This window comes from Trichomycterus rosablanca, chromosome 9, assembly GCF_030014385.1.
Source record: "Trichomycterus rosablanca isolate fTriRos1 chromosome 9, fTriRos1.hap1, whole genome shotgun sequence".
In the NCBI taxonomy this organism is placed as follows: Eukaryota; Metazoa; Chordata; class Actinopteri; order Siluriformes; family Trichomycteridae; genus Trichomycterus; species Trichomycterus rosablanca.
The window spans coordinates 18957172-18983368 of record NC_085996.1 but is presented as its reverse complement, the minus strand read 5'-3'; the positions used below and the strand labels follow the sequence as shown (position 1 = coordinate 18983368).

The window sequence follows — 26197 nt, the reverse complement described above, 5'->3', positions numbered from 1 at the left end:
TTATACACAGGAGGCAAAATACGAATCCTGCATGGAATATAGCCGGTCAATAGGTGTCAGGACAGATGCATCCCCAAAGCACAGACTGTTCCCAAGGTAGCAGAGCTGGTCGCCCTCTCTGTCACTGTAGAAGGCCTCTAAAATGTCTAAAGTGAGAGATAAACATGTTAGAAAAAAAAAGGGAAGCAATATTCGTTTTCTGTGTAGATAGAGAAAAGTATGTGGGATCTAGTACCGTATGGGTTCATGTGATCACCAGGCATCTGTGGAGGTGTAAGGCCTTGTCTGAAGTCCACATTAAAGCTGAGGGTTTCCTGTTGCTGAGCTACAGGTAAGTACGTGTTCATGCTCTCTAGCTCTTCGGCAAATTCTCCACCAGAGGGCGCTGTGTCAGGAAACATCGATAATGAGCGACGATAGTACATACTCTGGGTTCTAAACAGTTCTGTGAACCACTGTCCTTAACAAGTAAAACGATAATGACTTAATGGTTTAGTCACCCAATCATTCAATAATTATATATCTTAATTACTTAGTCAGTTACTTAGTCCCTGTCAGTCATTTAGTTACTCAAATAGTACAAATAAAAAAAAATTCTGAGTACAGTTATCCCTCGCTATATCGCGCTTCGACTTTTGCGGCTTCACTCTATCGCGGATTTTATTTGCAAGCATGTCTAAATATAAACCGCGGATTTCTGCTAGTGATGGGTCGGTCGCAAATGATCCAGCTCTAAGAGCCGGCTCTTTAAAGTGAACGATGGGATTCGTCTCCTGGTTGGGAGCCGATTCGGTTTTTTTCTGTTAAAGCCGCACGTGATTGGTCAAGATGCATAGTGGCGTGCACAGACAGTGTGCACACGAACAGGAGAGAGAACTTGATAAAGTTCTGCAGACAAGGGGGGTGTGTTCGAAAAGCTAGCTCTCTCTCTACATAGACGCATTTTACGTCATCCTGTGCGCGCTTCCGATAAGGAGGCTGTTCAAACATGGCTGACGGTGCGGACAAACAAATGGAGTTCTTTTCAAACGTAAGTAAAATATTACTGATTTTTAACTTGTATAAACTTGTACCGAGTGTTTTTATTTGCAAGTTCGGGCTTGTCAGGAAATGTAACCGTTATCGTTACATGAAGGGAAATGTTATATTGACGTTAGCATGCTGTGCTACCTCAATCCATTGGTTTTAATGACAAGATGCTAAAGCCGATGGAATCGGGTTATAAAAATAACCATATAAACACATGGTTTTTACTTCGCGGATTTTCACCTTTCGCGGAGGGTTCTGGAATGCAACCCCCGCGATCGAGGAGGGATTACTGTAACTCAATTAATTCTGTCACTTAATTCAGTTAATTACTTAGTTACAGTCACCTTGTCATTGTCATGTATTCACATGATAAATCCTTTATTCAAATGTTTAACCACTCACTCACGCACTCACTTTCTTAATCACTTATCCAATCAGGGTCACGGGGGGGCAGGGTGCTGGAACCTATTCCAGCTTTTCAATGGGCGCAAGGCACACAGTAACACCCTGTCAATCCATCGCAGGACAGACACACATACACGCACACACACATATACACACACCCATTACGGCACACACACACCTACAGTATATGGCAATTTAGTGTCTCCAATTAACCTGACTGCATGTTTTTGGACTGTGGGAGGAAACCGGAGCTCCCAGAGGAAACCCACGCAGACACAGGGAGAACATGTAAACTCCACACAGAAAGGAACCGGACCACCCCGCCTGGGGATTGAACCCAGGACCTTCTTGCTTTGAGGTGACAGTGCTACCCACCAAGCCACCGTACCACGCCCCAAATGTTTAACCAATATCTCTACATTACCAATTCCTTTTATTCACTGACTCATGCACTTACTAACTTTTAACTTACTTTCTTAACCAATATCAGTAATGTTGTCACACATGTGATTAAGACACTCTAGGTGGAGAGGTGGAGGAGATATATTTGTATATAATAAGAGAGATTGTATATGTCTTAGTTTTACCATTAGCATGTGATTGACAGTCTCTCTTCTCCTTTGGCGACTGGCACTGCTGCTGCTGTTGCTGCTGTCGCCTGGCAAGCTTTTTCATCTATGGTTAATTAAAAAAAAACATTCTTAGCAAACACATTTACCTCACAATATTTGACCACTAGTTTTAATATGAACAATTGGTGCATGTATCAGATGTTACGTTGTGATTATTAGATATAGATATTTAGATTTAGATTGTTAGTTTTAGACATGTGTACTTAAGTATATTCATACACATGCGTATGTATGTCGATGTCAGAGGTGGAAGGGCCAGTGATAGCTCAGTGGTTAAGGTACTGGACTAGTAAACAGAAGGTTGCCGGTTCAAGCCCCGCCACCACCAAGTTGCCACTGTTGGGTCCCTGAGCAAGGCCCTTAACCCTCAATTGCTCATTGTGTAAGTCGCTTTGGATAAAAGCGTCTGCTAAATGCTGAAAATGTAAATGAAAATGTAAATGGAAGGAGTACTAAAATGTTGTACTCAAGTAAAAGTACTATTACTTTAATGAATTTTTACTTAAGTACGAGTAAAGTTACTAGTCTAAAAATCTACTCAAGTAAAAAGTAAAAAGTAACTCATTTAAAATGTACTCAGAGTAAACGTTACTTAGTTACTTTTTTTAACAGGATAGGCTGACAAGTGGATATACGTAAATCTCACAATAGTTGTTTTTTATTCAAATAGAATAGAAAAAACATGTTGATACAACATTTAAAACATTTAGGGATGTGTAATGTGTCATTTTAGTACAGACCATCCCATAAAACTTTTTCAAACTGTATAACCACTGGTGATGGGTCGTTCGTGAACGACTCGATTCTATTGAACGGCTCTTTAAAATGAACGAAAGGAACCGAGTCGTGCCTTTGGGAGTCGTTGCCTCGCTGCCTGAACAAAAGAATGAAGAGCCATTTTTTTGAACGGCTCTTTAAAAGGAACCGAGCCAAAAGATCCGACTCCCCATCGCAGAATTTACTGCAGCAGTTTCCCAGACGCGATTTTTTAGCGTTTATTATTTTACTCAGTAACGGATGTTATTTAAAATGTAGCGAATTACAATTCTAAATACAAAACATACTTAAGTAAAAGTAAAATTACTGGTTGTAAAATCTACTTTAAAAAGTACAAGTACACCAAAAAACTACTCAATTACAGTAACGCGAGTAAATGTAATTCGTTACTTTCCACCTCTGGTCGATCTATATACATATATATATATGGCTATATCGGCCCAATTCAAAGTGCAATACTCGTCACTTATCACTTTACTATTTAATATTTAATCTATTTTTAATCTGTACCATGTACTGTATACTTGGAACTGCACCTTCCTGCACTTTTAATTCCATTTGTTTATTTACACTCAATCCATCCTTATCATTAATAACTGCTCTCTAGTTATACAATATATGTAAAACTCAGGTTACCTTTAATCTTGGTTATGTTTGTGCTGTTTTCTTCGAATTTTTATAGTGTGTATTTGATAATGCTACTGGGACTTTAATTTTAATCAATAAAGTATCTATTTACCTATCTACCAACCTACCTATCTATGCTTTTTCAGTGGAGGGAATATTATCAGATTATTATAAAAGGAATTCCTGTACCCCTGTCAAACACTTTCCCCCACACAAGATGTACAGGAATAGCTAAGAATACTTATCCATTTAATACATTTATAGAATTCATTACATTAGTTCCTGGAGGACATGACTGACATTAATGAATTATTGGGATCAGAGAGGAAACATAATTTCTGGTAATACAGTTTTTTATCTAAGGGCATCTACAACAACATGTCAGCAGTTTCTTGCATGACTTTATAACATACTGTACTTCCTGCAGAACAGAACAATTTTGTTTTTTAACCATTCCTGTTGAGGAGTGTGTGTGTGTGTGTGTGTGTGTGTGTGTGTGTGTGTGTGTGTGTGTGTGTGTGTGAAAGGCATCACATTACCTTGGCTCTTTGGTTCTGGAACCAGACCTGGACAACTCGTACACTCAAGCCCGTCTCTGCTGCCAAGGTCTCTCTTACCTTACAATGACAGAGGAAAGTCAGAGAATGTGAGACAGAAACAGAGCAAAAGAAAGTGAGTGAGAGAGAGAGACACTGTGACCTTCATGGTTAGTGGGTCATGTAGGCTAACTGATGTACTGACCCTAACTTGAGTATCATAACAACAGAGATAAACAGCACAAGGCACTGAGCACTGAATGCATGCTTTTTTCTTTACTTTAAATATCCTTGATGTCTGAAAATAAACACCGCACAAAAAGCTAAATAAGTCTTAAATAAGACTATCAACTGACTTCTAAAACTTCCATTTTATTTAGTTTCTGATTCTCTTTAAAAATAGTACCCGTCTTTAATAATCATTAGTTTAGAAGGAAAATAGTATTGTGTGTTCCTACTTTTCTGCAGGGCTTAGATGAAACTTCAAATGAGGCCTTGAATGCCCGTCGCTGCTGTGTGGTGAGAATGGTACGTGGTCGCTTTGGCCTTTTTGGGTCTCCTTCTCCAGGAGGGTTACTGTCTTCTGCCATCTTGATGCTGCTATCATCCTCTTCATCATCTCCATCCTCACTTTGCCCTGTGAACAGTATTAGAAAATGTGTGTGATGCCTTAGTAGACTGTATCTAAATGCTAGAAATATCAGTTCAGTTCGAGTTCAGTTATTGTACAGTCCCCTCCATAGTTATTGGTAGCTTTGTAAAAGATGAGTAAAAAGGGCTAAAATGTTGGTGAATAGGCTTATTCTTACAGTGTAAAAAATAGAAAAATGTAACCTTCAATCATAGTAAATGTATTCTGATCCTTCAATAAGAAATCATTTTTACTAAACCAAATATGGCACAATTATTGGCACCCCTGCATATAATACTTTGTACATCCTTTGTTTGCTAATTAAACAGCACTAAGTCTTCTCCTATAGCATATTATAAGGTTGGAGAATACAGAGCAGGGGATTTGCTATCATTCTATTTTACAGAATCTCTCCAGATCAACCAGGGTCCTCTCCTAGGCACTCTTCTCTTTTTGTGTTGATCTGAACATGTTTGTGGTTGTTGTCTTGATGGAAGACCCAGTGACAACCCATTTTATCTTACTTGGCAGAGGCAGACAGATTTTGATTTTAGATATTTAATTGAGTCCAAGATGCCATGTACCATATCAAGGTTCCCAGGGCCTTTGTAGGTAAAATAGCACCATATCACAGACCCTTCACCATACTTAACAGTGGGCATTGGGTTTTTTCAGTTTAATCATCTTTCTATTTATACCAAACCTATCTTGATTGTTTGTTGACAAAAAGCAAAATTGTAATTTCATCTGACCAGTCCCAGAAGCATTTAGTAAACTTCAGGCACTTATGTTCGTGGTTAGATCAAATAATCTATTAGTATAGAGGTGACCTTTGAGATCTAGTTGTGACTCCAAGATGCTATTCTTCCTGTAACTCTCCAACAGTGATCCTTCTGGATGTTTTGCCTCTCCTACCATCTTCTGCACTGTGCATGGAGTGAAAACAAACCTTGGTCCTTGTTTGTCAATTCCAGTTGATTGTTGATTATTTTTAATGGTTGTCCTAACTGTAGATGTGGGTATTTTCGAGTGAGTGGCAATTTTTATGGCCATTTCCTGGCTTATAAAGGTGTTTTCTAGTCGAATAATGATTAAGAGAAGTGGACCACTATGTCGCCTCATATACATACCCCAGTGAAAATCATGGATTACTTCTACTCCTGGCTCTTGAAAAATATATTAAATGTTAAATATAGAAGGAAAAATATTGTGTACACTTTGTTTCTAAGAATTTCTAGTGGTGGCAATAATTGTGTCATATGTGTTTTTATTAAAAATATTATTTCTTGATGAGGGATTTTTCTCTAAATAAATTTTCTTCAATTAAATATTGGATTATTTTTATCACTGTGAAATTATGCTAATTAACTAAAAGTTGAATTAAGTACAACCCCTTTTACTCATCTTTAATAGGATCCTAATAATTATAAATTAATGTATTAATTATTTATGGTTTTATAGTGAAATGGTCAGATCTTTCATCCAGGATACTTAAAATTTAACTCAACTCAAGATCAACAAAATCAGTATTAAATCCCTGTGCAGAGGAAAAAAGCTTTTCAAGTTGCCTGCATGGAGCACTGGCCTTAACCTGATTAAATATATTTGGTATCAGTTGATACATCAACAGCAGGCCGGGCCTTTTTTCTTATAGTATGACCTTAAGTAAACACTCTCTTGAATAATAAGTCACAAATTCTCACAGACATAAACGTCTGTTATGGTTGCAAATGAAAGTGAGGATATTTAACTTATTAATGCTGATGGTTTGGCATGTTAAACAAGCTTGTAGTCAGGTGTCCACATATCCACATACCATCTTGTAGATTCAGATATAGTTGGTTGTCAGAGTTTTGACTGGCTTGACTTTTAACTGAATTTTGACAATGTCACTGAAATTGGAATCATGATTCATTTTCAAAAAGCTTAAAGATTTCTACTGTATAGGACAGAACAGCAGTGACTTGCTCGTATGTTGTAAATTAAGAATTGTGTACCTGCATTTTGACCTGAATACCATCCAGAGTAAAATTAGTAAACTGGAAGATAATTTCTAAGTAAAATTTAATGTTGTTTTCGTTTGTGCATATTGTTTATTGCCACATATAAGAACACATTGTGTGTTTATGTAGTACCTGAGTCTGTGGTGGCAGGGCTGCTTAGTGTGTGCTGGTAGTGTTGTGTGCAGTACAGCTTGTCCCCTGCCAGCACACAATGATCTCCCTTCTGCAGCCTGCACTCACATACTGAGCAGCAGAAACAGTGCAGGTGGAAAACTGTGGCACCTGCTCGCATCACCAGCTCGGTTGGGGAGATGCCCTCGGAGCAAGCCCTGCAGCGCACTGAGAACAGTCTACAGACAGAGAAAGTGAGTTAGCTTTCACTATTTAAATATTACTTAATTTAATATTACACAATTGGTTGTGTGTCTGTAGGAGGAGGGACAGTGGTCGAGCAGGGATTCATTATCACTGCTGCAATTACACCCTCTGCTGGCTGAGGGGTAGTTGTGTGACTTTTAATATGCAATACTGTGGTCTTTAAGACCAAGCCCCTATCAGATGAAAATAAGAAGCCAGTGGCAGTGCATGCTTGAGGGATTGCAATTGGAGATAAGTAGATTGGGGGGAAAATGTCTAAATAATATAACAAATATAATACATATGCAGTGAAAGAAATACCCAGCCAGGTACATTTACATTTACATTTTCAGCATTTAGCAGACGCTCTTATCCAGAGCGACTTACAGAAGTGCTTCTATAGTGAACATTTCATTTCTCAAGTTTAGGAAAACAACAGTCAAAGGTAAAGTTTAATAACTCAAAAGTCGAAACAATAAGAACAATATTTGATAGTGGGCCTCAGTATTGTACTCTATGGCCAGAATCCAGCATGTAAGACTACGCAGGAAGTCTTGCATACTAGAAGCCTGTATAGACAAGTACAATATATTAAATTATATATGCATTCATACAAGTTTAGGGGGTGGCATGGTGGCTCAGTGGGTTGCACTGACGCCTCACAGCAAGAAGGTCCTGGGTTCAATCTGTGTGGAGTTTGCATGTTCTCCCTGTGTCTGTGTGGGTTTCCTCCGGGAGCTCCAGTTTCCTCCCACAGTCCAAAGACATGCAGATGAGGTGAATTGGAGATACAAAATTGTCCATGACTGTGTTTGACATTAAACTTTGGAACTGATGAATCTGAAACTACAGTTTCTGTCATGAATGTAACCAATGTAAACCAGGGTAAAACATGATGTTAAAATCCTAATAAATAACTAAATAAACATAGAAGTTTAGGACAAGTGGTGAATGTGAAAGAAAAATAGCTACTTATTGCCCTTCTCAATATGATGTACTGTCTCACAATAAGTATCCACTTAGACTTTTGGCTTGCCACATACCATTCTTTGCAGTACATGACAGTTGCGGACCCTCCACAACTGAACTTCAAACAAATCACTATTTCTGCTACATTGCTTTAAGCATTTAGGTTCAATTTTTACTGCTGGAGACTTGATTTTCTTTAAGGAGACACAAACCACCAAAAATCTATTATTAAAGCTGCTGCTATACCAACAGTTAAAATAAGCTTTCCTAATTTTGTCCATGGTATTGTTATGCAGAAACAGACAATGAAGCTGTAGTTGCTTCTAGATGTTTCCACTTTATGATAACATCACTAATAATTACAACAATTACAAGAACAGCTCTAGTTCATCTTGTGACAGTGCTTTAATACAAATCATGTACTGCCCCTGCTTGTCCATAAGCTAGCATTAATGTATGATTGATTGTAAGAACCTGTCTCTGGTGAGTGTGGCTAAAATAGCTGAATCTACTAGTAACAAAAGGTTTCTATGACACATAAAGGAGGCCTTGAAAATTGTCCTAATTGTATGCAGTCATTATATGACTGGATGTCTGTCTGCATCCAAACACTGCTCAAGTAGCTACAATTGTTATGTTTCAGATACACTCAGAAGTGATGCACACAATTTCCAGAACAACTGAATCAGGTCGAAACTAGGATCCATGCATTTCAGTTATTCCAGGAATGTCACTTTTTCATATTGGAGTTAGATGAGACTATTGGCATTTTCCTCAAACCTGCACCCCCTTTTTCTTCCTCCACCCCTGCACCATCTTAAATACATACAGACACATAGCTCCAACCATAGTCTTAGCACCTAGCAACCATAGCTGTGGAACTGAGCGGACTAAGACCTGGGCTGTCGGCTCCGCCGCAGTGTCCAGGAACAGAACTCCCAGGGAGCGTAGAAAAAAGCATCTCTGCAGGCTGTGGCTCCAGCCCGAGCCGTCACGACAGGGCCTCCTGGCGAGAGAGGCCGAGCCAGGGAACGGTCTTAACTCGACTTAACTGAGCGCAGACAATTGCAGAACTTGGCCCCGAGCCGCGCTGGCATTGTTGTGCTCTGGCAGCAGCCACATTTTCTGTTTGTCGAACTGTGGGCTGAGATTTCCACGCTCAGAGGGGAATCAGGGTCTGAGTTTTGGAGAAAGGTGACAGGGGAGGTTTGCTTCCAGAGGTGTGACAGCACTAAGCCTGAGGGGTGATTCAGGTTTTTTTTTGTGAGGGGGGAAATTATGATGTTTTCATTTTAGCTTTGGTGACACATGTTTGTAAATGCAGCCTAAAGCATCACATTTGTCTAAATATTATGAATATCATCCAATAAAAGAAATAAAATTAATAATTATTCCAAAATTAGAATGATAAGTACATACATAAATACAACTTTCTTTTGTATGAAGTTTTTTATTTCTTTATTTTATGTGCTATGTCGGTTTTGTTTGTTTTCTGTAAAATAATGATGCTAAGCAATTACTTTTGGAATGCAACCAGGTGAATACACACACACACACACACACACACACACACACACACACACACAAGCACAGCTAGTGAAATTCTTTTGCTGATCAGCATGAACTGAAACATCCTAAAGCCTTGCATTGTTAAGACTTATTAGTGTTGCTGTGGGGTCACCAGGGAAACCAAACAAGGTTTTTTCAGTGCTCAGAGTGGGGCAGGGTAAATTATTGGCTGTGCAATCAACATTTTTACACTCTTTATAGTTCATGCATTTATTAGAAAGTTTTACATACAATATGACCATTTCAAACACAGTCAACAATTAACAGTGTCTAAAATAATGTGTTAAATGCAGCTGTTAATATTTCAGTGCATCTGTTGAGACTGCCAGAATACAGGTGGTGACACATGGTTTAAATATAGTCAAATACAAGATAATGTTACTGAGTGAACTAGCAAAAAAATACTCCAGCATAATATTTTATATATAGTATGGTGATAACAACAGACAAGCGTGATGACACATTTCTTAGTTTTGATAACAGATGAGAAAGCCCACTGACTTCACTACATTTATGGCATTTAGCAGACAGTTCTAGTCAAAGCAAATACCAATACTCCGACACTGAACCATGCAAGCAATTTAGGGTCTTGCTAAGGGGCCCCAACAGTGGTGGTTATTGAACCGGCAACCCACCGAGTACTAGTCCAGTACCTTAAGTACCACTGAGCTACCACTGCCTTTATAATAAAAGTCTAAAGACAGATGCTAAATTCAGTCAAGCATCACCTAAAATATGTGGCTATATTACACAAATTCAAAACTACACCAAAAACCCTAACAGAGGGTTAAGAAAGAGTAAGATAAAAGTGAATAATGTTCTTGTGTAGTTTAATCTGATGTTCAAACATTGAAACAAAACCATACCAATATGTTCATGATGCATTAACAAATGATTGGTTATGTTTACAATTCCTTTGCAAGCAGTGAAAATGGCTCCAAGCAAGCACACTGGACAGAAAAGGATTCTAAACACCAATATAAAACAGATTCACTGCACATAAAAGAACTTCTGTGTATAAGTGTGTGGAAAACCATTGCCAAACAGTATAGTCCTATAATAGAAATTAAAATTAGGTCTCACACAGATTTATATCTTAAAACTGTTACTTTGCATATCAAGTAAACAGAGCACTGTCTGTATTATACATTTGATTTATTAACACCTGGCAAACCTAATAGCCAGTAGCTTGCTTATTGAATGAACTCGGGGACCTGAGACATTTTGACCCATGATTTCTTTATTTTAAAAAAGGTGCAAGTTTAAAGCTACCACGGCAACACACCATAAAATTCTCTATTTATCCATCAGATAAATACCTAATCCTGTATTTATCCATCAGATTAGTCAGATAAACACTCCTTTAAGCCCTGTTAAGTACGTGGACACCTTATTGTGCAAATGAAACCCATGAATTTACACTGACACAAAGTTTACCATCTCCAAAAATCAACTATCCATTTTATAATCAGCCAATAGTCCAGTTGGCAAGTAAATAATGGATCAGCTCTGGTGTAAACAAATGCCGATACATTACTGGTTCAGTTTCTTTCTAATGCAATATTTATTTTGTTTAAGTTTAGGGTAAATGAAGTAGGATCAGACATTAGAACCATTCTGCATATTCAGGCTTTGGTGTTTGCATGGGACACAACTATATCTCCTTAAAATACAGCCAGTGCACTTAAACAGACTTGTGCTGACCTATTTGCAGCTATTCTGCTCCTTGGCAGCATCCATAATGTGCCAGCCAGAGCCCTGGTGGATATGAACCAAGTGGACCACTCCACTTAAGTGGTAGGGTAGTGGGCATTGCCAGGTGCTGGGTATGTGGCTAATTGATCAGGTCATATAAGCTTACACTTGGACAAGCAGCACCTCTGAGATGAGCAAAGATGGCACCAGATGCCTCAGTGCAAAGTACAGCCTGAGATCACACACACACACACACACACACACACACACACACACACACACACACACACACACACACACACACACACACACACACACACACACACAAACACCTCTCATGGCTCTTTTGCACCCTGAGCATATGGTCCACTCCCCACTACTCCTAAAGACCTTCGTCAACCTCACAGCCTACTGCAAGTCCACTTATTAAGATCACAGTGGTCACTTTTCCATCATTACCACTTTTAATGTGTGTGTGTGTGTGTGTGTGTGTAAAATGAGAGAAAGGTATCAGTTTGGAAACATTTGAGGACATTTTTGTAAAGCTTTATAAAGTTTCAAATAGTTTAAATATTTAATTATTTAAAAGGAGAATTTTTTCATTACAAATTTGACCAAAGTTTTATTTGGACCTTCTATCAGTTGTGTCCTTTAGTGTCTTGTCGTAGGTGAGGATGTGTGGGAGTAAGAGATTGTGTGATTTTTTTTTTTTTGGGGGGGGGGGGCCGTGGCACACGGTGCAGTGTGGCCATATGTTGTCCCCAGCTTGCCATTGCCACACTGATGAGCCTCGCTAATTTAACACATTTTGACAGTGTGTCAGTAGAGGCGTCCTGGTATGGATCTTTTTTTGTTAGTTTCTTTGTGTGGGGAGGAAGGTGGGGGGTCATCTGTGTGTTTCTCTATGCATTCCTCGGCCCATAACAGCCCTTCCATCTACTGTAACCTTGTCTTCCAGGAGCTCAGTGTCAAGCCCTCAATCTCCAACCAACTAAACATAAACTGGCATTTGCCAAAACAAGGACACGCAAATGCTGTCCACACTACCTGACCTGTGTAGACAAGAGCTTGCACAATGCTCATGTGCAAAAGAAACATGCATCAAATGACATGCTGAATATCGAAATAAAATGAGCTGATTTCTTGTTCTATGCATTTGCATTAGGTTTGCTTTAGCAAAGAGTGATCTGACTGTCAGAAAGAAAGAAAAAACATTTCTGTAACATGTCACAGATTTCTAAAGGGCAGTGGTAAGCTTAATGATTCAAGCTCCACCAGCACCAAATTGCCACTGTTAGGCTCCTAAGCAAGGTTTTTAACCCTTAATTGCTTGACTCTAACTGTAAGTGGATAAAGGCGTCTAAATGCCATAAATGCCATAAATGTAAATTTGATGATCCAATATATAGTTTCAAAACATTGAAACTGTCTCTATAAAGTATAAAGTAACTATAAGCAAATTAAAACTAAAATAATGACTCTTATGAAACATGTTAACTTATGAATCATGTTATAAAACATGATTTAAATATATGAATAAATGGTTTATATAGAAGGAAAAAGGGATACTACTACTACTAATACTACTACTACTACTACTAATAATAATAATAATAATAATAATAATAATAATAATAATAATAAAATAATAATAATTAAACTTATAATAACAATAATTATAATAACTTAGAGATCATGCACAATGTTTAAAATATCAAGATATTTAGGTACCAGAGTCTGCTTTTACCCTACAGAAATTTTGTTTATATCCACTGTATTTCTTTTTCTGACCTGAGAACATTTATAATTTTGTATAAATGTCCCTTTGACTTGTTAATTCACTTTAAATGGCACTTGTAACAACCCTGAGAATTAATAATAAATAGAAAATCAGGTTGGTTTGAAGTAAAACGAAAGAAAAAGCTTGAGGTACGCAATAACGATTTTGCGTTTGTGGGGTTTAGTGAAAGTGGATTTACTGTGGATTTTAACTTTTGTTTTGGAAGATTTACATTTTTTTATATAACATTTTTATTTCTTTGTCTTTATTCACTGATCATTAGAGTGTTAAAACTTGTAGAATCGTATTACTAAGAGTCATCTGGTTAATTACGTGTACATTAAGCAAAATATTACTTTATTTAATAGAATTATATAAAATGTTATTATAATTAGGTAAAATATATTTGGTAATACACCTGACCCTGTAACTTTATTAATAACCAATAGATGAATTTAATATTCTTTATTAATTAATTTAATATTAGTTTAATATAACAAACAAATTAGAGTATTTACATAGGCTTAGCTGTAAAAACAACTGTATGTAGAGCAAAAATCCCAATAAAACTACTATATTAAATAAAGAAATATCAAACAAAATATTTAAGATTAACATATAAATATTTCATATTTTGCTAATGCTAGCTAATTAGATAACACTAATTCAGCCTGGAATTTCTGTTGACTAATTTTGTTTGTGGTATTATATTTTTGCAAGATAATAAAATACTTAAATACTTTTATTTTACAGGAATATGCAGTTTAAAAAAAAATGATGAACAATTTTGAAATACTTAACATTGTAAATTTGAAGACAATTAACTAAGAGAAATAAGTCAGTGAGTGGATATATTTACATTTTACATTTTCATTTTCAGCAGACGCTTTTATCCAAAGACTTACACAATGAGCAATTGAGGGTTAAGGGTCTTGCTCAGGGACCCAACAGTGGCAACTTGGTGGTGGCGGGGCTTGAACCGGCAACCTTCTGTTTACTAGTCCAGTACCTTAACCACTAAGCTATCACTGGCCCTGATATATGCATTAAAGTAGGCCTATATACATTTTTGTGGTTAATTACTAGTTTTAGTTATTGTTTTTCAGTGTAAATGCAGAATTGATTTACTTTAAATAGGCAAATATTTGAGACACGTTTTTTTAAAGAAATAGGCGTATTACAATATAAAAACTCCGTCCATCGTTTAATACCGTCGTTTTCCTCACTCTGTCCTATATAACACGGATGTATCAAGCATGTAAATGGATTTATTTGTATAAAATTAACTGTGTAATACAGAATAAATTGTTTTGTAATCTGCTATATTTATGTATTTTTATTGTGTGTACATTGGCCTATATTGTGTTAAAATCATAGTAGATTGTAAACCGAGATAAAGCTTATATCAATAGAGTTGGTTTAAAATATGATTATACATCGAATAAAACGCTTTCTTCGCGTATATGTAATTATTGCATTAACAGAATTATTACCTGGGATGTGTAAAATGGCCAAATGTGAGAAAATTATGTTTGCCGAAAACAATCGCATCACAGTGTTTTCCATCAGAATAGAGTGTTGTGGTCTGTAACAGTTGATGTAAACTTATAATTGAGGATCTTACTGCCGGTAGTGGAGTTTGCAGAAGAGTTTGGAGTCGCGCAGGAAGCAGGAGCTGCGCAGCGGTTCAGCACAGGCAGCACATTTCACACAGCGCTCGTGCCACAGAGAGTCGTGCACGCGCAGCAGGTAGCGCTCATTGATGCGAGTGTGACAGCCTTCACACACAGGAGCGCGCCCGCCTTCTGCGCGCCAGCACACAACAAACAAACACACACACAAACACACCTATTAGATACATTGTTTTGTGTAATAAAACTGTATATTAAAACACAGGCATATGCACAGAATAATTAATTGCCGACATTGTTTCCTGGATCCCTTTTATTTTTTTTACATAAAACTTAATACGGACCATAACTTTCTAAACTAGAAAAAGATTTTACACAGTGCACTTAATAAAGGTAAATCAGTTTGTGCTACCAAAAGTACTTTTACACAGCTGTAAGCTTTGGTAGTAGTTAAAATTGTACCCAGTAAACGCAACTACGTGGTTAGGACGTTTGTTATAACTGCTATTTCTGACATTTGCAAGGTTGCATGTAGTTAGAAAGTTAAAATAAAATAATATTGGGATAGTAACAATTCAAAAAGCACAACGTTTCAGTCTGCTTTTCTAGTAACATCGTTAAACCTTATACTGGCTATTAATTTTGTAAACTGCAAGATGATGTAAAAACTGAAAAACCTACGTGATATTTTAGGTATCTCCATTTCTAAATAACTATAGCCTAACGTAAATTTATTTAATTGTCTAATAACATTACGACTTCTAAATTATACCGTTACTGCATGTATTAAGTTTCAAGCGATTTTATAGCTTTTGACTTACCTGAAATTAGTTTGGGGAAAAAAGCAATATCAGCAAAACTATCATTTTTAACTAGGCTAACTGACAAAGTGCTTATTAACAACGTAATTGACATAATAGTATCAGACAGGTGAATACAAAGTTAACGGTAAAGTAGGAAAGGTTTATCAGAACTCTGTTAGTTGTGTTGGCACTAACCAAATCACAACTAAAATACAACGTTGCGTGGTGATTGTAAGTTTGCTGGAAATACAATATTTAACAATTTATATGTACAGTATAATCTTTATGTATTTCATATAGTATTTAGGCTTCTACTTCTATACAGACAAAAACTAAAAAATTAACAACAACAGCGACAGTAACAACAATTATTATTTTATTATTATATACTAATAAAATGATTATATACTAAGACAGTGGAATGAGAAGAATTAATGGTCATTTACCCATTAAAGCTGATAAATTTCCTTCTCCCATGATCTTCTGATTAGAAGTAACCTTCAAAAAATGAAAGCCATTAAAACATTTTCACTAATTTTTTTAATTAATCATTACTTAACGATGAAGTTGATCCATTAGAACCTTCTAACTATGAAAAACTTTTTAAGTTAAGACGTGAGTGACAGCTGATGATTGAGGCATATAGGCAAATATATAAATGCCAATGTTTATAATAAAAGCATTTGAACAGTCTCTTAACACACATTTAACACATTGTTACAACAAATTTATTTAGAAAGTTATAACTGATACTTATTAATAAAACTAATCTTACCTTTGTATGGTGTCTCAGTCTGTATAAAATATTCCGTGTGTGTGTGTGTGTGTGTGTGTAACTGAGTTAGTGAAGTCACAGTTTAAGCTGATCCACTTACAGCTGAGCTTTAATACACTACACACACTGCTGCTGCTGCTGAGTCCGGACACCTGCAGGCCTGAGGAGCTCCAAGCATCTATCCATCAGTCTCTCTCTCTCTCTCTCTCTCTCTCTCTCTCTCTCTCTCTCTCTCTCTCTCTCTCTCTCTCTCTCTCTCTCTCTCTCTCTCTCTCTCTCTCTCTCTCTCTCTCACTCACTCACTCACTCACTCACTCACTCACTCACTCACAAACATAATCAACTCTATTCTATATAACATATACCACTGTTTGGGACACGACTTTCCAAATAAATAATAAACTGATATTTGTTATATAGAGAGTAAATAAAAACAATATAACTACTTTCTTTAGTAAAACTGATTTTTAAATCTATGATTTTTTTTCCTGCACTTTAGGAACCTAGTATAAAAAAAGATGAAAACACAAACACACACGAGAAATTGCTAACTTTTTTTAAACAGTGTTTTCTACATTTACTTTGACTTTATTCATTGCATTGACTGTATGAACCCAATAAATTTAATGTTTTGTCTGGTCAACTTCATTTCATTTGTTACAGTTTTTCTCAATCGCTAAAACACTAAACCCCATTCTTGGAACACAACTGTCAACTGCCAAAACTTGTCTATTGAATTACTCACTCAATTCACAGAACCTTAAACCATTTTCTTCTAGTTTGACACCATTTCATACCTGATTCAACCTTTTTGCAAAACTCTAAACACATTCTCACTGACTAACACACATTTCTCATGATTGTGCACTTTGATGCAAAATGGCACACACATGCCACAAACGTTAAAAACAACACACACACTATTGTCATCGTTAACACACTACAGGTAAAAACTGTTCACACATGTGTCATATCAGTAAAAAGGGTTAAAATGATTAGGTAAACAGTAGGGCTGTCAAACGATTAAAAATTTTAATCGCGATTAATCTCAGAATTTCATATAGTTAATCGCGATTAATCGCATTAAAAAAAATCTGTGTAAATGTTATAGAAAACAAGGATTTTTAAGTGAAATGTTACAATTAAAATGGTGAACACATTTTATGCTAAATGTACTGATGTTAAAAACTGCTGGGACAAGAGAAAACTGTAAGGGAGTTTATTCACTCACATACTAGGCAGTAAATGTCAGATTGTAGGTTAGAATTTCTCCATCAGCAAACATTGTAGATCAGCGGTGCTTTAGGTGGGATAAGGCGTAGTTATTGTATCAGACTTGTCTGTGGTTGTATCGTGACGATGGTTTGATGGACGTTTCTACACGAAGTGAGTGTGTTTTGACCCTTTGGGGCTTCCATAGTTCATGAACTAACGTGCTCGACTCAGCTTTCCGGTATTCGGTACAGAAGAAGAAGTTAATTAAGTGTAATAAAGTGTTCTGCTCCCGACAACTTGTGAATATAGCGTGTATTTATTTCTTTATTATGCAAGTGCATCCCTACAACGCTCGGTTACATTATGATAACAAACCGCAAATGAAAAACGGTGGCAAGTCCGACATTAAAACGTTTGTTCTACCAGTCAAGTGTCAACATGAACTAGAATTTGCGTTAATGGCACTAATTTTTTTAATCGCGTTAAATTGAGGTCGCGTTAATGCGTTATTATCGCGTTAACTTCGACAGCCCTAGTAAACAGAATAAAAGTCATTTCAGATGCATGTGGCATTTCAAGAGCAGTCATATCAAATACTGTATTGTGTGTAAAGCAGCACATTTATACAACAACATGAGGTCTGTCATGATGTGTCACATTTAAACTAAAACCCCGGAGACGCCCCATGAATGTTTATATCTGGACAAAGCTGGATTTATTCTCACAAAGAGGTGAAGAAGAGGTCTCAACATAACTGATCAACCTGCAATTATAAAAATGCCTGATCATGGTGGTGGCAATGTGACCATGTAGCCTAGCAGTTAAGGTACTGGACCAGGGCCGGCGCTAGGGGGGGGCTGAGGGGGGCATTGCCCCCCCAAATTGTGTCTTTGCCCCCCCAAGCACAATGCAAGCTACGGCTATTTTTAAAATTATCTCTGAACCAATCACAAAAATGCATTTTGTTTTACAGTGTGAAGATATTTCCTTGCTTATTCCTGATTGGCTCTTTGAGTCATATAAAAATCGGCAGACTGCCCCAAACAGTTCAGTTCGGCAGTATATGTTCTGTTAGTGTGAGCGAGAGGCAGGTATACTGGTAAACACTTTTTTTTTACAGAATTAGTATTCTTTTGTTTTCTTTATATTTTAATTTCCCAATAATATAAATATTCTCACTCATTCCTATTTCCACGTTTGAATATCCTCAGTCTGTGTGTAGGTACATTTGTCAGCTTTGACTTAAATTTGTATTAAAGCCTTTCAAGAAATAGAGTTGTTCTATTAGTAATGGCAATTTAATTAAGGGGGCGTATTAAAATGAAATACAATTAGATAATCTTTTTTCTCCATTTACATAATCAACATGTATTTTTTAATCATTGGGTTTTAAGTTTAAGTTCGAAAACATGCATTTTTATTTCTTTACCTCATACATCACTTTAAGCCAGTATCAATAGCTTGGCTGTCATCATTCATGCACAAATCAAGCCTTGAATATATTTCTGGCTTCAAAAACATGACTATCAACATGCCCCCTCATTAGGTTTTACTGCCCCCCCAAGCAAAGCAGTCCAGAACCGGGGCTGTACTGGACTAGTAAACCCACTGCAAGGTTGCCACTGTTGGACCTTTGAGCATGAGCCGTAACCCTCAGTTGCTTAGACTGTATACTGTAAGTTGTCTGGATAAAAGTGTCTGCATATTGCTGAAAATGTAAAATGTATGAGCGGCCATCAACAGCAGTGGGGTACTACTACAGTTTTTCTCAATCGCTAAAACACTAAACCCCATTCTTGGAACACAACTGTCAACTGCCAAAACTTGTCTATTGAATGACTCACTCATTTCACAATACCTTAAACCATTTTCTTCTAGTTTGACACAGTTTCACATCTGATTCAACCTTTTTGCAAAACTCTAAACACATTCTCACTGACTAACACACATTTCTCATGGTAGCGCACTTGATGCAAAATGGCACACACATGCCACAAAAGTTAAACACAACAAACACACTATTGTCATTGTTAACACACTACAGGTAAAAACTGTTCACACACGTGTCATATCAGTAAAAAGGGTTAAAATTATTAGGTAAACAGAATAAAAGTCATTTCAGATGCATGTGGCATTTCTGAGCTGTATTGTGACTAGCAATAAAGGGCAACAATAGAAGAAGAAGAGAAGGGCGTGTCAGAGGTGGTGGACGAGGAGGAAGATGAGGATGACCAAGAACAAGAGCAGTCATATCAAATACTGTATTCTGTGTAAAGCAGCACATTTATACAACAACATGAGGTCTGTCATGATGTGTCACATTTAAACTAAAACCCCGGAGACGCCCCATGAATGTTTATATCTGGACAAAGAGGTGGAGAAGAGGTCTCAACATAACTGATCAACCTGCAATTATAGAAATGCCTGATCATGGTGGTGGCAATGTGACCATGTAGCCTAGCAGTTAAGGTACTGGACTAGTAAACCCACTGCAAGGTTGCCACTGTTGGACCTTTGAGCATGAGCCATATAAAAAGATAAAAAAAGTGTCTGCATATTGCTGAAAATGTAAAATGTATGTGCGGCCATCAACAGCAATGGGGTACTACTAACATTTCTGGATGGTCTACAAGATGCTTTGATTGGACTTCAGCGGGGGATCCTGAGCTGAGAGAGCACCACCCTGTGTACATTGTCGTTTGACCAATGTGAGCTTTTACCTTCGTCAAAACGTATGTTAGTGGTTTATCAATAACCTCTGTTTCATAAATCTAAATCAACCATACTCTCTCTTTCTAAAATCATTTGAGGAATTCTACTCAGCGTATCCAGAAAAATCTGCTCCAGTCAGTGGATGCAGTATGTGATGACATTAGGGTGGATTCTTCTCAAGCCTGGATTCTGCATGGATTTTTTTTGCATTGTCTAGGTAGGGAGAATAATGCCAGTGATGAAGATAAAGTCCTGTTGCCTGACCGAGCCCAGAGACATGATCCTGAGGCAGAAAAAATGATTGACTTGCAAACTGTATACACAATAAATAAATATATTGCAGTTCATATACTGTATTTCATGCATACAAAAAACATTTCAGAATTCCTGAATAAAGATGTTTGGTTTTGCTATGATAAAAGCTCAGTGTTTTGTATTGTTTTATGTAGTGTGTAATGACTGCTGTGTAGTGTTCATGCATTGGCTGGATTTGTGTGTATTTTGATGGACGTGTTTGATTTTGAGCAAAGATAAAATAGTTTTGAATTGATTGTTTGATTTTGCAAGACAAGTCAAAGGTTTTGTGAAAGTAGCTTACATTTTGGGTTTAGTGTTTACTGTTTTGAGAAAAGGAGAGGACATTTCAGAAAATGTGTTTTAGCAACTCAGAAAAACTGTAATATACTTCTATTCCTACATCTTAGATCTGCGACACATCCAAAAAGTTGGGCTGGTGAAGCATTTTTCACTTTGTAATGTTGCCATTCCTTCTCACAACACTTAAAAGACTTTTTTACGGTGGCCCGCTGAGTCAAAACACAATAAAATGTACAAAACAAACAAAAGCTGACAACACAACAACATTAAAGAAAAACGCGAATACAAAAAGGACAACACAACAACATTAAGGAAAACGTGAATACAAAAAGGACAACACAACAACATTAAGGAAAAACGTGAATACAAAAAGGACAATACAACAACATTAAGGAAAAACGCGAATACAAAAAGGACAACACAACAACATTAAGGAAAAACGCAAATACAATAAAGACAACACAACAACATTAAGGAAAAACGCAAATACAATAAGGACAACACAACAACATTAAGGAAAAACGCGAATACAATAAGGACAACACAACAACATTAAGGAAACACGCATACAAATCTACAACGGAAGTGCTCCCGGTCACTAGAGGGCATCTCTATCATTTTTTTTTATCTGTATGAACATTGCAGCAAAAGAAGCAAGAAGCAGAGCAGCTTAGTGTAGAGAATCTGGCTTCGGTTTAACTTTAATGTTCAGTGATATAATTCTAAATAAAATTGAGCTTTTTAGTGTTGGCGGTTTGACTGTATAGCGCCTTTTTGTTTTTTAAACATCAGGCAGCTATTAACTTGCCAAATTTTTTATATAATTGCAAAGTGAACTAACTTGAGCTTTAACCAGACTGTCATATTGTGCCATGCTTTTACAGTTTAACATGTTTTAATGTCATAAACCATTTAACAGTATATTCACAATGTATTAGTTAGTTATTATTAAGCATTTTAAGCGTACATACTCATGCCCATTAGTTTAATATTCAACATTCGTTTGACATTCGGCATTCTGGTTTAAATAAGTGCTTGAAGAAACACCTAAGACTTAGTTTATGAATTCTTACACATGAAAATAGGCAAAATACTTAAAAAGCAATTTAATTTTAATTTTAAGATGACGTCTATTTATTAAAAAACAAAAAAACTAATGGAAAAACCGAGAAGTGTTCATAACATTTTGTGCATTTTTTTTCAGAAAAAGGAATCCATTAAAGTGTTTGATGTATTAATGTCAAACTAATTTTTATATACACACATCAGTGTCTCTAACCTACTACAAACCTTGTACAAAACAATACAAAAATTGTATTTCTTTTATAATAATTTTATTGTGCAAATAAATAAATACGTTTAAATCTTGTATTATTTGATTACATTAATGTAAAACATATTTATATAGACACATAAATGGACACAACTGTAAAATATAATTATTATACAATTATTGATTGTAACTAGAAATTAAAATAAATGATTTAATAATGTAAAGAAGTTTGTAGGTGAGGGGTATGTACTGTATGTGTATATATAAAATAGTTTACATTAATAAATCTAATCATATCAAATAATTCTATAATTTACAATTATCTTTTATGAAATAAGGTAATATATCCGTTATTTGTCATATATACATATACAGATGTACAGTACAGTGATCATACATTTTTTTTATCTTAACTATAAATTTAAATAAAATACAACTAAAAATTTAACTAAAAAAGTTTGTCGTAAATGGGAAACATTGATGTTTATTCTAATAAAATGAAATTACGAGACCTGCATAGATTAATTTATCTCCAATATAAAATGATCAGATTTATTGATCTTTATTTAAAATTAATATAAAATAGTTTGTAGTAGGTGAGAAACATCGATGTGTTTGTATAACAATGGTTTGACATAAATTTATCAAAAGCTCACTTTTGTTTAGAATTATATCACTGAATGTTAAAGTTAAACCGAAGCCAGATTCTCTACACTAAGCTGCTCTGCTTTTTGCTTCTTTTGCTGCAATGTTCATACAGATAAAAAAATGATAGAGATGCCCTCTAGTGACCGGGAGCACTTCCGTTGTAGATTTGTATGCGTGTTTCCTTAATGTTGTTGTGTTGTCTTTTTTGTATTCGTGTTTTCTTAATGTTGTTGTGTTGTCCTTATTGTATTTGCGTTTTTCCTTAATGTTGTTGTGTTGTCCTTTTTGTATTCGCGTTTTTCCTTAATGTTGTTGTGTTGTCCTTATTGTATTTGCGTTTTTCCTTAATGTTGTTGTGTTGTCTTTTTTGTATTCGCGTTTTTCCTTAATGTTGGTTGTGTTGTTCTTATTGTATTCGCGCTTTTCCTTAATGTTGTTGTGTTGTCCTTTATGTATTCGCGTTTTTTCCTTAATGTTGTTGTGTTGTCCTTATTGTATTTGCGTTTTTCCTCAATGTTGTTGTGTTGTCCTTTTTGTATTCGCGTTTTTCCTTAATGTTGTTGTGTTGTCCTTTTTGTATTCGCGTTTTTCCTTAATGTTGGTTGTGTTGTTCTTATTGTATTCGTGCTTTTCCTTAATGTTGTTGTGTTGTCCTTTTTGTATTCGCGTTTTTCCTTAATGTTGTTGTGTTGTCCTTATTGTATTTGCGTTTTTCCTTAATGTTGTTGTGTTGTCCTTTTTGTATTCGCGTTTTTCCTTAATGTTGGTTGTGTTGTTCTTATTGTATTCGCGCTTTTCCTTAATGTTGTTGTGTTGTCCTTTTTGTATTCGCGTTTTTTCCTTAATGTTGTTGTGTTGTCCTTATTGTATTTGCGCTTTTCCTTAATGTTGTTGTGTTGTCCTTATTGTATTTGCGTTTTTCCTTAATGTTGTTGTGTTGTCCTTATTGTATTTGCGCTTTTCCTTAATGTTGTTGTGTTGTCCTTATTGTATTTGTGTTTTTCCTTAATGTTGTTGTGTTGTCCTTATTGTATTTGCGCTTTTCCTTAATGTTGTTGTGTTGTCCTTATTGTATTTGCGTTTTTCCTTAATGTTGTTGTGTTGTCCTTATTGTATTTGCGCTTTTCCTTAATGTTGTTGTGTTGTCCTTATTGTATTTGCGCTTTTCCTTAATGTTGTTGTGTTGTCCTTATTGTATTTGCGTTTTTCCTTAATGTTGTTGTGTTGTCCTTATTGTATTTGCGTTTTTCCTTAATGTTGTTGTGTTGTCCTTTTTGTATTCGCGTTTTTCCTTAATGTTGTTGTGTTGTCCTTTTTGTATTCGCGTTTTTCCTTAATGTTGTTGTGTTGCCAGCTTTTGTTTGTTTTGTAAATGTTATTGTGTTTTGACGCCACCATACTTTTTGGCACCAAGCAATGCATTGTTTTAGATTTTATTTTGTCCCATTCTTACTGCAAACACGTCTTATGGTGTGCAGCAATACAGGGTTGTCATGTTGCATTTTTTCAGCTCAAAATTCTCCACACATTCTTTACTAGGGTAGACAAACAGGCCACTTCAGTACCCACATGTCATTTTGCATTGTCTTTTGAATAATGCATGGACATCCCTGCAAAAGATGTCATCTCGAAGAAAGCATGTTGCTCTAAATTTACTTAATGTACTTGTCTGCATTAAAGCTGCCATCATAGTAGTAAATTGACAATGACAACTTTATATCATGACAGACCCTGGCTTTTGAACTTGTTGCTGATAACAGCCTGAATGGTCCTTTTTGTCTTTGGTCCAGAGCACACGCTGTCCATGAACTGATTTGTTTGACCACAGTGCACGTTTCCACTGTGTGACGGTCCGTCCAAGATGCCTCAGAACCCAGAGAACTTAACGCCTCTTCTGGACATGGTTAACATAAGGCTTTTTTTGCACAGTAAAGTTTAAGTGGCCTTTGTGAATGTGACTCTGTAATCCCTGGCCCATGTGATTTTATCAACTATTGATGAATGATGGTTCTTGATGCAGTGTCGTCTGAGGGATCGGAGATCACAGGCGTGATCAGCTTAAGCTTGCACCCCTGCCCTTTATGCGCTAAAATTCCTCCAGATTTCTTGAATTGTTTATTTATATTAAGCATTTAGAAGGAGAAATGAGCAAATGCATTCCAATCTTATTTGAAGACATTTCAATAACTTCCTTATGGATTTGGTGAACTGAATACTGTCTGCCATCTCTGCTATTTTAAGTCTTTCCTGGATGCTGCTTTTGTTCCAAATCATGATTACAATCACCTGTTGACATCACCTGTTTGAAATCATATTATTATTAAGTTTTTTTTACCTAATTACTATCCCTAAACTGCCCCCCATCCCAACTTTTTTGGAATGTTGTGGGCCTGAAATAGATATTAACAAATTAAGTTGACCAGATAAAACATGAATTATCTTGGGTTCATACTGCAATTACATTAAAGTCAAAATAAATGTAAATGTAAGTAAATGTAAAAAAAATTTCTTAAGTTTATTATATTGTTTTCCTTGTCTGCTCTACAAAAAAATTTAATAATTCTATATAGTTGCATTAATTACTTTTTGTGGTATGCCACAATAGAAATGTGTTATGTAATAAAACCAATATATAAAATATAAAATTGTACAGCAAAAGTCACTAAAATGATACATGGCTATCATTACAAACAGCTTGCTCCTTTTGACGCCATTATTCAGTTTTTCACATCATTTAACATAAGTCCACATTCTGCTTTGAAGAGCATGGGTTTTAGCTTGCAGACACATAAGACATAAGTCTTTCTTAAGGTACTTGTCAAAACCCTATAAATCTTTCAACAGCTTTTACCTCATCTGTGTCTCATTCTCCATTGCCATTACTGAAGGTAAATAACAAAATATTTTACATTAGATATTAAATTAATAAAAAGTATGTTAACGTACAGGGCAACTGGGCAGTAGCAGAAATACTATATACAGTAGTGTTAAAAAAAATAGCAGTCCAACACCATTAACTTGATAAATCACTGTTTTTAGTAGAAGTGATATTCCTACATAGCAAAAAATTCACTTGAAAGTGTAGTAGAGTAATGAAAACAAAACAAACCCAACAATTAGGACATGCATGCCGCTCATTCTGAGTAATCAAAGCATTGATTGAAAGGGGGTTGTTCAAAATAATAGCAGTGAGGAGTTTAATTGGTGAAGTCATTCATTCTGCAGAAGAACGTGTGTCAAATTTGGCCCTTATTTAATGTAGGAGGGTGGCAAATGTTGCACAGCTTGGTCATAGCTCATTTCCTTTTGAAATATTGGGTAAAATGGGTTGTTCCAGACATTGTTCTGATGAACAGCGTACTTTGATTAAAAAGTTGATTGTAGAGGGAAAAACATACAGAGAAGTGCAGCAAATTATTGGCTGCTCAGCTAAAATGCCTTAAAGTGACAACCAAAACCTGAAAGACGCAGAAGGAAGCGTGGAACTACTGTTCGAATGGATCAGAGAATAGCCAGAATGGCAAAGGCTCAGC

At 36.1% G+C, this 26197-nt stretch overlaps 1 protein-coding gene across 1 annotated transcript; it reads right to left on the bottom strand.

The window, feature by feature from the left end:
• lmx1a (LIM homeobox transcription factor 1, alpha) lies at positions 1-21760 on the bottom strand. Its single transcript, XM_063002476.1, has 8 exons — positions 21715-21760; positions 14635-14815; positions 6773-6990; positions 4465-4643; positions 4010-4087; positions 2022-2109; positions 236-385; positions 1-137 (listed from the first exon to the last, which is right to left on the bottom strand). Exons 1-8 carry the CDS (start codon positions 21758-21760, stop codon positions 1-3), a joined length of 1077 nt encoding a protein of 358 aa, XP_062858546.1.
• Positions 21761-26197: the final 4437 nt, after the last annotated feature.